The sequence below is a fragment of the Gigantopelta aegis genome, chromosome 3 (assembly GCF_016097555.1).
Source record: "Gigantopelta aegis isolate Gae_Host chromosome 3, Gae_host_genome, whole genome shotgun sequence".
Lineage (NCBI taxonomy): Eukaryota > Metazoa > Mollusca > Gastropoda > Neomphalida > Peltospiridae > Gigantopelta > Gigantopelta aegis.
This window is the reverse complement of record NC_054701.1, coordinates 62,264,643-62,279,171: the sequence shown is the minus strand read 5'-3', so window position 1 is coordinate 62,279,171 and position 14,529 is coordinate 62,264,643. Positions and strand designations below refer to the sequence as shown.

Below are 14,529 nucleotides of genomic sequence, written 5' to 3'. Positions count from 1 at the left end.
ATATAAATAAAGTATAGCCTGCAGGGGTGGGGGGGGGGGGGGGGGAGAAAAAAAAGGGAAGTTGTAAAACACATGTATCCGGTAATAGGTTTGATTTTTATGAATAATAAAAACAATTTGTTGATACACTGGGCAAAACTTTAATATGGTTTCACTTTTGATTTTATAAGCAGTAAAGGCAAACTGCAGATGTGTAACAGGTCAAATGCTTGTAACAAAAACAAATGATCGATACATCTGAGATAACAAGGCTTTATTTTACTTGGCATAAATGCAAACTGGGCATGGTTTGTAATTCTACTGTTTACACTGCTGGGTTGTTAACACAATTTACATAAAATGCATGTGTGTGTGTAAATATAAAGCTTCATAGCATATATGGAATGTAATGAACAATATTATGTTAACTGCATAATAAGGTAATGTATGAAAGGGTAAGTACAAATGATAAATGCCATGACATTTTTGTATACATATACCTTAAAATATCCACTGTCCTGTGGCAAAACCTTTCTTTCTTTAAATAATTTTCGTGCTTACCAGTATATCCAATTAAGGTTCAAGCACACTGTCCTGGGCACACACACACCTCACCTATCTGGACTGTCTGTCCAGGACAGTGGGTTAGTTGTTAGTGGTTAGTGAGAGAGAAGAGGGTGTAGTGGTCTTACACCTACCCAATGAGCCGTTAAAACTCGCTCTGGGTGGGAGCCGGTACCAGGCTGTGAACCCTGTACCTATCATCCTTATATCTGATGGCTTAACCACGACACCATCGAGGCAAGTGGCAAAACCTAAACTCACAAGTAACAAACAAAAAAAGGCAAAACCTATTGACTCACTTTTTTACTTGTTTTAAGAAAAATAGGAACTAGTCAGTGGATTAATGAATGTAACATCGAGTCATTATTCGCAATAAAAAGCTTATACCTGGAGATGTAAGTAAACATGGAATAAAACACAGTTTACATACTTTAAAATACTGTCATATGAAAGTAGTACTTCAAGATAAATAGATCTGCGATCATCCAATAAATATAAAACAAATTTAAACTATGGAAATTGATGAAATATTTCTGGCAACACACACAAAAAAATGCAGTAATGTCCATTATATATATTTAGTATAATTTCACAATCTTATTGCTGACAAATAGTATAATCACAAAAGTGTAATAAAGCATACGATAATGGTATGGATGAGAAATAGTTTGATTTATCTCCCTTGTATGGCAATGAAAGTTCTACTTAAAGGCAAAGAATGCGCATGAGTAATGAGCATATATAGGTAACAGCGAAATAAAAATGGCTGTAAAACTAAATTCAGGCCATGGCTGATTAGCCGCTGCTTCTACGAATCACAATTATATTGCAAGCCACTTGATGGATTACTGATGAATACTGTTTTGTTTCATCAAGAGTGATCTGAGACATGTCAGAATTTAACTCTGATAACGATAGTATTTGGAGGCAGAAAAATACTGCTGATGATACAGAGCTGCTTTCTATACAACAAGGATGATTAAAGCGAATTATAATGGTATTAAATAATACAATGCCACAGGCATTAGGTTTGTGAAGGATTTCCATTTCAATATACATGTACTTTCATCCAACACAAAATGAAATTCAATACTTGCATCCAGAACAAAATATTACAAATATAAATTTCAAACCAGGTAAAATGGAAAAATTTATTTGTTTCACATAAGTTTCAATTTACAAAATATACTTTTACCAAAGTTTGGGGAAAACTGTCGCACAATACTATGTGTGTAACTATCAAACGTGTACATCCGCAGTGCATAAAATAATTTAACACTGCAGTTTTCTTGTTAAAATGGCATTTTTAAAAAGCAGCTAAAAAGAATGAATCAACACTGCAGCTTTCCTCAAATTTGACATCACAGATTATGATAACACAAACTCCCACCCATCACATCCATTCCTGAAACCGAGTTTATCTAACACTGTGCGGATTTCCTCAAACTCTTGCCTGAAGCTGCGAGGTTGAGGAAGAACCCGATAACTGCCGACTCCTGGAGAACTGCCTCTGCGCCTTTTGACATCATTTCCATTGGGTTAAGTTGCGTGTCCTTGACTGCTGGGGCGAGAAGAGTCGGTCCAAACACTGTCGACAAATTGTGGGTCGTCATCTTGTTTTCTCGTTCATATTTTGTAACTCTGCAATGAAATTAGAAGTTATATATATATAATTACAAACTTTCCGAATTTATACGATTTACTGTATTCTGATTGGCTGACGTCACTAAAAAACCCAAGCGTTATCCTTCCATAAACCTCATAAAAATACGTCATCACGGAAGACCAAGATCGATTGGAACTATTTTTAGCTGGATGGGCGAGAAGCCCAATGACCCAGTTCGGTGATCATTTTAAAAATAGAACAAGGAAGTGACCTGTTTTCTCGATTAAAAAAATAAGGGAAACTGGATGAGATATTCATGTTATATATATAAGTTAAAATAAAGATATATACACTATTTTTGTTGATTCAATACTTATTTTTATTTTTAGACGGACAATTTCCAATAGTATGCATACATGTATTCCTACGCTTATTTACAGAACATGGTTGACGGTAAGAACGAAAGAAATTATTTTTATGTGTCTTACGGTACACTTCTTGTACTGTTTGTAATTATAAGAATTGTTTCTCATTTTTTAGGAATTTATCGATGTATAAAAGTCACAAATGTAGTATAAAATCGCTTTGCTACGCTACGCGATTTTATACCATTTGTGACTTTTATACATCGATAAATTCCTAAAAAATGAGAAACAATTCTTATTTATTACCCATATGGCTCTAATATACAGGGTAATATTTTTTTGATTTTTGCACAATGTGCAGATTGCTTCTACTGCTTAAAAATCACATTTGGTTGGTTGCTTGTCCTGGCTGGAACTTCACTTTCATTCATATAATGTTTCATTCATGAGTCTGATTACACATACGTTATACAATCTATAAAGATTTACAGAAAAAAACTGACTTATTTGTTTCGTAAGTATGAAATGGCATATTTTCATAAGCAGCAGCTTTAGTAGTATATAAATAGAATTATTTTGCAATGCAACTACAGTCGTATTATTTTTTATTGTAAACATTTGGCTGTAAAAAGAATGCCATTATGATATGATGTCACTTACATAAAATTATATGACGTAATGGCTGATGGCTTTGTTGTAGACTGCAGAGGAATTTTTACATTAAAAATCAGTTAAAATTGACAATGGGTAATAAAGAGAATAACCAACTCGCTATGAGAAGCTACAAATTATCTGTCCCTCATGAATGAATGTTGTAAAACCCTTGCCAAAGGCTCGGGTTTACAACATTCATTCACTTGGGATAGATAATTCATAATAACTCGTAGCTCATTACTTATTCTCTAAATACCAAAACAAAGTGGGGAAAAAAAGAAGAAAGGGCTTGATATTCTGAATATAACCCAAGCATCAATGACAAGCCCCTTAAAAAAAAAACAAAGACGCTCCCAACACCCATCCCCCCCAAAAACAACCCACCAAACAAAATATGCATAAAACTTCAAAAACTATATTAATCATACATGTAAAAGGAAAAAGCTATCTTACTAGAGGTATTAATGATCTCTTAGACATTTACAAGATTTTTTTAGGAAAAACAGGGGCCTAATTCACTAAACTCTCGCAACTTTGCGATATCGCAGTGCAGTGCAAAAAGACTTGCAAAGAAGATGCTTTGTTGTCTAGCAGAGCCTAAGAGAGCTTTGTGAATTAGGCCCCAGGTCTTTATCTGAAATTATATTATTCAAAACAAATAAAATGGACCTATAAACATGTGTCTGGGTGGGGGTTGGGTGAGGTGTGAGGTCGTACCCCATGCACACAAGATCATAACCAATACTGCTGGTATGACTGTAATTTGTTTGTGATCAGTAGTTACATTAAAAAAAAAAATTCTTATAATCTAACTGGTCTTGTATACCATACATGTAAAAACTTACCTGACTAGATGTTCCAGTAACGTGACTATTGTGTAATAGTTGGCTGCTGGGAGGTCATGTAAGAGAGAAATCATCAGTCTCTCTCGTGTGTCTTTGTCGGCCAGTTCTGCTTGAAAGAACAAGAGTACTACGTTAGGTGACATTTGTACACTGGCTGACAAGTTATTTTTAAATCTTCTGTTATCTTTAGATTACAACTGTTTGCTATCTTGAGGATTAGGTTAAAACATCAACAAATAAAATGACAATAAGTGAAAATGACAGTAAAACATGGTACTAATTAGAATTAAATTAAATTAGTTAAATTTTACTAAATTTACAAAGCCGTTTTTTTTTTTTTTTTTTTAAATGCAGCCATTTAAGCAATGTAAACATAGGTGTAGTTACATTTGTGTGAACCAAAAACTGACTTTGTAAATCCGGTCCAATAAGTTTACATTTATGATTAACATCCGTCTAAGCACAGCTGTAGACATGACATGTATGTTTACATGTATTTGACACATATTTAACATATAATTTGACATCATTGTGGGTGACCAATCATGGTCAAGTTAAAAGAAGAGGATCCAAAACATCCCAAGTTCTTTATAGTTTTACGTAAAAAGGATATACTGGTATTTTCGTATAATAGTCTAAAATAATGATGGGGATACAGTAACAAGAATATAATAGTCTAAAATAATGGGGGTGGGGGAATGGGTGGAAAGACAGTAACAAGAATCTGGAAACTGGAAAAAAGCGTATTGTCCAGCTAAATAAAAATGGCACTTTTGGGGGGGGGGGGGGGTAAGGGGAACAACAGCTGCCCCCGCCATATTTTTCCCTGCTGTTATGTTCCTCTAACTTACTGAGAGCGTTAATGAAGTTTGTGTAGTTGGCTTCAGTAAACAGTGGTTCTGGCAGCTCCCTGAAGTAGAGTTTCAGGACCCCAGTGACAGCATGGATGTCCGATTCACCCACAATGTTACACGCTGCTCGGACATCTGGAAATCAAAACAGTAAACACATGAAACCTTCATCCTGTAATACATTTTTCTAATACAAATTAAGAACACGCCCTGCAGGTTTAATAAAGTCATATGCTTTTGCTGTTAACAGTTATCGTCAGCTGCCTATGTAACTCGCAAGTCTCATCAAATAAAACAGCTAATTTTGTTACATTTTGTAATCATGGTATATATTAATTAACAAAAGCATTTTCACAATGCAATCTGGCAATAAGGAAGTGTTTTATTGAACGACGCACTCAACATATTTTATTTGTGGTTATATGGCGTCAGTCTAGCAATAAGATGCAGAAGGCAACTTCAGAACTATTTTTTTCAACTTTTCTTTGCATTAAAAAATATAATTTAGGTATTATTTTCACTGGTGTTGAAATTATTCACTTTAGTGTAATCATCACATAATAGAAATTCTGCTGACTCATGTACAAAATTATGTCTGCTTAAATACACTTTATCACTCAAAGATGTTATACTCACTTTTATCAAACATTTTCTTAAGTTTCTGCACTTCTGACGTGACTCCTGACACTCTGTAAATACCAACTTCATCCAGACCTGAAACAAAAGAAACAAAATCATTATTAATAAATAAATAACAGCTTTACCTAAACAAAATCATTATTAATAAATAAATAAATAACAGCTTTACCTAAACAAAATCATTATTAATAAATAAATAACAGTTTAACCTAAACAAAATCATTATTAATAAATAAATAACAGCTTTACCTAAACAAAATCATTATTAATAAATAAATAACAGTTTAACCTAAACAAAATCATTATTAATAAATAAATAACAGTTTAACCTAAACAAAATCATTATCATTATATTAATAAATAAAAAGCAGTTTTACCCAAACACCATTTTGAATAATATACTAATTAACACGCCTAGTGCACATGTTAAAATATTTGACTAAAATGTATAATTTTAAAGCTGAAATCTTTCCTGTCCTTTTAGCAATAATTAGATGCAGAAGGCAAGATCAGATTTTTTTTTTTTATCCTGTAACCACCATTTCTATTGGCCGATTATGATGACGATTAAAGCAAAGCCATAAATGTAGACTAACAGATTACGACTTTTGACGTCACATGAGTGATGTCACTCAAATAGTTACATTACAAAATCGCACATTTGACCTCTTGGTCATCGTACAATGTAGCTAAAATAACAGCTTTTCCCCTTAATTTTTATGGTCGGCACGATAAAGATAACAGCCAGTTAATGATGTAGGATAACGGCTTTATCCTGTTCAGGCTGAATGAGAAATTTCCCATTCTTACCTTCACAGGATAAAGCTGATATCCAACATCATTATCTAGTTATTCTCTGTTTAACTTACGTGCACTAGTAATATAGCTCTTCCATCTTCACCAGTCTACTCTTCATCAATAATAATGCATCATTAACTTTTCAAACTCTAGTTTATGTGTTAATATTGCAACAGAATGATTAAAAAACTTGAAAAAAGGAAGAAGAGAAACTCACCTCGTTTCTCAACCTCCTGTATACAGGTGGTGACGATGGTGGGCACGGTTTTGCCCTCTCTCCTCGTACACGAGGAGATCTTCACGCCAAACACGGCCGTCTTCTGGTGGGACGGCAGCCGCCGCATCGTCTTGTTGGCCGGCGTGTGTCGCACCGAGATCACCAGTGCCACTTCGTTCATCACCACCGTCTTCTCCTGGAACGTCTGGTTTAACCACGACTTGTTGAGCTGAAAATAGCACCAGTTTGATAAGTTCAGTGTCTGATATGGTAAACATAGACGGCTGAATTTACGAAGCCTGTTTTTCTTAAATGCAAGTATTTAAGAATTGTAAATGTAGGTGTAGTTACTCGCGTGTAAGACATAAACAGGCTTCGTAAATTTGGCCCAGATTGTTCACAATATTTTTAGTTTAGATAATTTTGCATTGTTGTTTCCGGGGCTCCTTTATAGGACAGAGTAAAAAAAATAAAAAAATGTTTGACATCCAATAACCGACGATTAGTAAATCAATGTGCTCTAGTGGTGTCAATAAACAAAACAAACAGGACAATACATGCTCAACCTTTAATATGCCTATTGTGGAGCTCAACCTTTAATATGCCTATTGTGGAGCTCAACCTTTAATATGCCTATTGTGGAGCTCAACCTTTAATATGCCTATTGTGGAGCTCAACCTTTAATATGCCTATTGTGGAGCTCAACCTTTAATATGCCTATTGTGGAGCTCAACCTTTAATATGCCTATTGTGGAGCTCAACCTTTAATATGCCTATTGTGGAGCTCTGGTTGGGATGCAAAATAAAACTGGAATCTATAAAAGATTGATTTTAAAACACACCATGCATCAAGCAAACACTGAACTACATTCTTGCCCATACAAAACATTCTATCAGTCCATGCAGTTTTCCACAAACACAACAATACATATGATGGCCTTTAATGTATTAGTTGTGGGGCACTGGTTGGGATGGGACAGAAAAAAACACATATCCAACAAGGTCAATTAATCCTATGACCGACCACACCTCAGATGAACACTATCAATGACAAACATCCAACATCATGTTCATTTCAGAAATTGTTTATCTATCCTGGCCAATAAAGCAAAGAGATATGTGAACACCTCAAACAGAAATAAAATGACCAGCTCACCTCCATGGCCCCTCTCCCCAGCAGTTCGTCAGACTCGTCCGCTCGCCTCTCGTACACTAAAATCCGCAACGTCTGGGACCCGTCGAGCTCCAGCTCGAAATCTTCATTCCAGGACGGGTCTGACGAAGCCTCACAGATATGAGAGCGCGCCTTCATGAAGAAGTGATCGTACGAGTCCATCTCCAGACAGCAGTATGTATCTGGGGATAAAGACAAACATGTCATTAGTATTGCAATTGACACATTAATACTGTCATTGATGCAGATGTTCATTTTTTGGAAGATCCCACAGTGAAAAATCACTCTTCAAAATCTTTAAATGGAGAAGAAAAGAAATGTTTTATTTAATGACGCACTCAACACATTTCATTTATGGTTATATCGGCATCGGACATATGGTTATGGACCACACAAATATTGAGAGAGGAAACCTGCTGTCGCCACTTCATGGGCTACTCTTTTCGATTAGCAGCAAGGGTTCTTTTATATGCACCATCCCACAGACAGGATACCATATACCACAGCCTTTGATATACCAGTCGTGGTGCACTAGCTGGAGCAAGAATCTAATGGCGAAAATCTAGCCCTTGAAATATTTGCAATGGCAATTAGCAATGGACATGAATAAGTGTCTCCATTGATATTGATATACAATCTACACAATATGTAAGGCAGCAGTTTTTATTATAGTATATTAATTGTAAATTGCTGACTCCCTCATGTCAAGAACAGAGACAGCTAAGATCGTGTTTATAGGAAATCATGTTTAAATTGAATAAAAGCATTAAATTAATCGATAAATTTAACTCAAATCTCTATTTGTGACCAAGCTGTCAAATAAATATCAATGTTTTGTTGGTTTTGGTATATATAAAATTTACTCACCACATGTTCGGTCTAAGCCATTCAATTTGTGGAGTGTAACATTCAACGTTCCATTAAATATATCCTCATCTGTAATGAAAATAAAAAAAAAAAAAAATAAAAATTAGAAAATATCTGTTAGTTTTTGTTTAACAACATCACTAGAGCACATTGATTAATCAATCATCGGCTGTTGGATGTCAAATATTTACAGAAACACACTTTTGTATGAGAATGAATATAAAATCTAATAGCAAAAATTTACAAGAAACCGATTAAGATCAAAATTAAACTGCATTGAACATTTTTACTTGTCCACTGGACAACCATTAAGGTATATTTTGCTTGTCCGAGCATATTTTCACTTGTCAGTACAAACGGACAAGTGCTTATTTCAAACACTGCCAATGCCTGAACATATATATTCTACATCGGAGTGTGTGTCCACTATCATCAGTTTTGATAATGATTTATATTAGAAAGGATCTGAATAACATTTTACTATTTAGATTATTAACTTTGTAGTACACGTATCTACAATTTGTACTGACAAAATGTGGACAAGACTCCATGCAGGTTTATTTTAATTGCAACAGGTTTCTACTTGAGTGTTTTTATAACACTGCCCCTTGACTAAAATTGCAGCTTGAGGGCTGGATAAAATATCAAAAAAAGAAAATGAACTGTTTTTAATTCCTGAAATTAAAAAACCAATATGTTATAGAATTTAAATTTTTAAAATAAAAATGTACTGTACATATGAAAACAATTTTTACTCACCATTTTGCATTAACACTGATCCCAGTTTATTGACCTGAGGTTGCTGCAATAATATAAAAAAATAAAATAAATTTAAGACATTTAAAAAAAATTAAATTTCTTATTGCATTGGGAGATGAGAACCATTACATTTCTTAAGTTCTTCAGAAACAGGCTAAAAATGTATACAGAATGAAATTGTGACAAAAAATATCTTTCAGAGAATAAAACTGACATATCCAGTTAACAATCAAGAACAATGTTCTGTCAATTCAATTTCAAATACAGGGTTGGACAGAAAGGATTAAACCATTAATAAATTCACTTAAAAATATATTCAGTTATAATGAAGATTTCAGTTATGTATTACAAAAGACACAGACAATTTAAATTAGAGCATATATTATGTACTGATGCACTGTCTTGGGATTAAAAAGGACTATAACAATAATGAAAAAAACTGAACTATAGATCAAGGATAAAATGAGATCAAGGATAAAATGAAAACAAACGATGAACACTCAGACGAATGCATATAAAGATTAAGGTTACCTCTTTGACACTGTTGACAAGCTCCTGAACATCATAGGCACTCAGAGCTGGAGGTTCTGTGTTCACACCTGTGTCGGTAAGTGAGAAGAAACAATTAAAACAATGTGACTTCAGATGTAACAGTCATGCAGTAATAATCGGAATATGCTGAACTGAATAATTATAATCTTGTCTCATCATTATTATTATAATACAACATATAATTTACTGATGCATAATAAAAATACAATTACAGTCTTAATAAACTTGTGTTATTGATGTAACAAGTATGTAGCAATAATCAAAATATGTTGAACTGAACAACCACAATCTCGCCTCACCATTGTTATTAGTATATTATACAGCATATATCATTTACTGATTAACAATAATAATAAAAAAAGGTCTTAAAATTATTGTGTTATTGATATCAATGGTTGCCATCAAGATGTCAAGAAGTATAAGAGGAAATAACAAAAAACTTCCCGTTAGCAAACCTTCCATAAGGAAAAATCACCACATATTAAAAAGCGCACGTAGCAAACACCTTAACTGCTCCACAAGGAAAACAAATACATTCAGAAGCACATGTAGCCCCCCTCCCTCAACCCCACCGCTAACGCACAAAAGAAGACCACCCACCTTGAGAAACACATATATTATTACATGAATTATTAGGACGTACATTTTTTACAGAGGAGCGTCATGGCTTCCATCCACTCCTCCCTCTCATAGTCCGTCGTCATGAGCAGGGTGTGGAACTTTCCCTTCTCGTGTGACAGTTTCACGGGAAGTTTTGGTGATGCCAGGATCAATGATGCTTCCTATAAAAAAAAATCCCAGAGAACATGTCAGTTTTGTAAAATAAATTCAATATTTAAAGAGTTTTTTCAAAACAAGTTACATGTACATCCACTGAAACCATATATTATATGTATTGTAGAATTAGGTTTCACCTTCTGGTTTTTTAAAATCATTATTTAATAAAGGGTCTACTAATAACATTGGCTGTTGGGATATTCAGACCAGACTACTATCCTTAGGGGAATATGCATTTGTTTGAGGAAGTTGAACAGAAATAGATGCATTTATCCTCAAGCAAAAGTCTGTTTCAAGTTCATCCTGAACTAAAATTATTGTCTAGACTTTAAATAAACCGGCAGGAAATTAAAAGATAAAGAAATGAATAATAAATAGAACATACTAGATATTAGTTCTAAGAATGGAGACAAGTGTAAACTGAATTAGTGATCGTTTTTGGCAAGTTAATAACATTTTATGGAGTGCTAAACATATAACTTACATATAATATATGTAATTTTTATTTTTTTAAATCAACAAATATTTTAAAAATAGACTGGGAAAGAAAGACTGATGCAGGAATGATAGGGAGTGTAAGAAATGGGATAAGCACAAAGATTTTCACTGAATGATTTAAATTCAGAGGTTTCTATGTAATACCAATCAAATTATGGGAATCATCCATTACAATGTCACTATCCATGTGGACCTTAAATTACTCACCGATTCTTGAATTTTCTTCTTCAATTTTTCCACATTCCTTGCAGCAGCCATACCACCTATAGACCAATGTTTCTGAAATATGAGACAGATATATATTAATGACAAAGGTTTTTTTTTTTTTTTTTTAGAGCACATTGATTTTTTTAATATTTTTTATCGGCTAGTGGACGTCAAACATATGGTCATTCTGACACGTTTTTTTTTAGAGGAAACCAGCTGTCGCCACATAGGCTACTCTTTTACGACAGGCAGCAAGAGATCTTTTATTTGCGCTTCCCACAGGCAGGATAGCACAAAACATGGCCTTTGTTGAACCAGTTATGGATCACTGGTCGGTGCAAGTGGTTTACACCTACCCATTGAGCCTTGCAGAGCACTCACTCAGGGTTTGGGGGACGGTATCTGGATTAAAAATCCCATGCCTCCACTGGGATCCGAACCCAATACCTACCAGCCTGTAGACCGATGGCCTAACCATGACGCCGGTATATATTAATGTCAAGTACATCACATCAAATACTCTATAAATGTAATGAATACCTTTAGCAATCACTCTCTGTAATATTGTTAAATACCATTACTTCAGTGCTCAAATAAACAAATTTTGACCCGAGCAAAAAAAAGGTCATTGGCCACTGGTTGTCAATCAAAGGTTATCAACTGATCACTGTTCAATTGATAGCAGCAAAAAACACTATTAATTTTTCACATTATTCTGTCCGCTATTTATTATGCCAGTGCATAAAAATAGACTTCCAAGTCTCTACACTGTGTTTTTACGATTTATCTGCGGAGTTCTTTTGATCATCAATACCAGCGTTGGTGGTGTTGTAGTTAATACATCGGACATAAGGCTGGTAGGTACTGAGTTCACAGCCTGGTATCGGCTCCCACCCAGAGCGAGTTTTAACGACTCCGTGGATATGTGTAAGATCACTACACCCTCTTTTCTTGCACTAACCACTAACAACTAACCCACTATTGTGGACAGACAGCCCAGATAGCCGAGGTGTGTGCTCAGGACAGCATGCTTGAACCGTAATTGGATATAAGCACGGAAATAAGTTGAAATGAAATGAAATGATCATCAACGGGGTACTAAAGACTTCCATTTCACCTCTTTTACGCTGCCTTCTTTTTTCAACTCTGCACGAAGGTCTGACTTTAAATTTCCAATCTTCCTTTTCATATCTTCAATCTCCTCTCTCCATGAATACTTCTGGTCATCTGTAAAAACAAAATCATCATCGAACCATCAGAATATGATCTAACTCCTCATAAAATCATGATGGTAATAAAATACAAACTATTGTAATGTTAAAGAAACTCAAATTTAGTTTTTCCCTAAAATCAACAATACACCGTTTTTGATAAAAATTTGAATTACTTTTTACCAACTTAACATTCATTTTCTGAATAATATGCCATCATTTAAAAAAAATTAAAAATAAATGGATTTCATGTTACCTTATCTAAAGAGTGCAATCTTGTCTAAACATACCTTCATAATCAAATGTTGTATCTCTGGTTATTTGACAAAGAGGTGTAAACCATTTGCAAATGAACGAATTACTGCGTCTGAAAAAAATAAAAGCCAAAAATATATACATGTATATGTTTATTAGGTCATGAAACATTCAATAAGTGGGAGTAGACCAACACAAAATTTTGTAAATGAGTAGTAACTTATTATAGCCAATTATAGCTGAATCAAATTACAAAGACATAACAATTAACAATATTATGACTAATCAGATGCTAAACACAATGTTAAAATACTGTCATTAAAACACTGAATAAATGTTAAAAGGACAATGTAATAATATTATTACAAGATCTTGGTATAACAGTTTTTAAACAGTAAATTTCAAATTAAAAATGTAGTGAATATAAAAGATTAAATATTTCGTTTTATAAGCTTATTTTAGCTATTGCATTCAGTAACCAACCTGTGTGTTTCTTTCTTGGTGCAGACAAGAATGTCGTTGAAGAGGAACATGTAGCGCAGTTTGCGGGAACCATTAACCAACTCAACGAGGAAGCTGCTTTTGACTAGGTAGCGCTTGTCTTCTGGCTGTTAGCGGGGGAAAACAAAAAAACTAAATCTAATTTCAGTCTATGTGACATAAAAAGAGCATAACTCAGTGTTTCAATTTGGATAACTATGTGTTGAGAGAGAGAGAGAGAGAGAGAGAGAGAGAGAGAGAGAGAGAGAGAGAGAGAGAGAGAGAGAGAGAGAGAGAGAGAGAGAGAAGAATCAACTGACCAGTGCCCCACTGGACATTATGCCGGTCCCGAACGTCTCCAGGTTGTGTTGAGACAGACTAAGAGTTTTCTTAAGGACCTCATGGTCGGGGTGGTCATCTGGCGTGTATTTGATCAAATCCTGGAGAGAAACAAAATACACACAGGCCTTTAATTCATTTGCTGGAAAATACAGAACTAAAACATCATTCTGAACTATTGTTCACTTTACACACAGGCCAAATTGATTTTATTTGCTGCATAATACAATACTGAAACATTATTCTGAATTTCTTTATTCTTTATTCTTTTTACATACATACACATGCTAATGTTTAAATGGCTGATTTTATTTGCTGGAAAACACATTACTAACACATCATTTTGAACTATTGTTCAATTTAAAAAGACAACAATACTGACACATTACTCTGAATTTCTTTTATGTTTTTTGCATATATGCCTTCATTTTAAATGCAGCTCAATATCGTACCAAAAATATCATTTTTTATTTATATTTATATTCATTGACGCCCTATAAATGCACAATGCACAATACAGAGTTTTAGACCAAGCCTGAAAAGGTTTCACAATAATTTACACCATAACTTTTAATCTTTTCCAAACACAAAAAGAAAGAAAAAAAAGGCTTACATGTAGAACAAGTGTGTTTCTTTGCAGTCTTTGAACTGGCTTGAAAAGAGCATCTGTCAAACAAAATGGAACCAAACTTATAGCTGGATAAACTACAGATGTGTAAATATATCAAAATAAACTATGTACATGAACACAATTTTATAAGTTACGTTATAATAACAATACAAACATTGCCATTCATTACACATAACAAACATCTGTTTATTAAGAGATGTATATTTCAATATCATTTGTCAAAATCGTTCATGAAATCAGAATGGCAATGGGTTAAATGCT

General features: G+C 34.1%; 1 protein-coding gene across 3 annotated transcripts in view; it reads right to left on the bottom strand.

Annotated features, from left to right (window-relative positions):
* Positions 1–1,680: 1,680 nt before the first annotated feature.
* The window catches only part of LOC121368391, a 74,606-nt gene continuing 61,757 nt past the window's right edge, over positions 1,681–14,529 (bottom strand). For 2 of the 3 annotated variants that reach the window (XM_041493090.1, XM_041493089.1), the window contains exons 8-23: positions 14,251–14,303; positions 13,619–13,738; positions 13,302–13,426; positions 12,854–12,930; positions 12,470–12,579; positions 11,353–11,424; positions 10,514–10,652; positions 9,850–9,917; positions 9,319–9,361; positions 8,560–8,628; positions 7,675–7,874; positions 6,519–6,747; positions 5,501–5,578; positions 4,865–4,999; positions 4,014–4,122; positions 1,681–2,184 (exon numbers count right to left, since the gene is read on the bottom strand). In XM_041493090.1, the coding sequence (XP_041349024.1) occupies positions 1,965–2,184; positions 4,014–4,122; positions 4,865–4,999; positions 5,501–5,578; positions 6,519–6,747; positions 7,675–7,874; positions 8,560–8,628; positions 9,319–9,361; positions 9,850–9,917; positions 10,514–10,652; positions 11,353–11,424; positions 12,470–12,579; positions 12,854–12,930; positions 13,302–13,426; positions 13,619–13,738; positions 14,251–14,303 (1,847 nt within the window). In that variant the 3' untranslated portion in view covers positions 1,681–1,964. The remainder of the gene's footprint in view (positions 2,185–4,013; positions 4,123–4,864; positions 5,000–5,500; positions 5,579–6,518; positions 6,748–7,674; positions 7,875–8,559; positions 8,629–9,318; positions 9,362–9,849; positions 9,918–10,513; positions 10,653–11,352; positions 11,425–12,469; positions 12,580–12,853; positions 12,931–13,301; positions 13,427–13,618; positions 13,739–14,250; positions 14,304–14,529) is intronic. The other variant, XM_041493091.1, reaches the window with a different exon arrangement.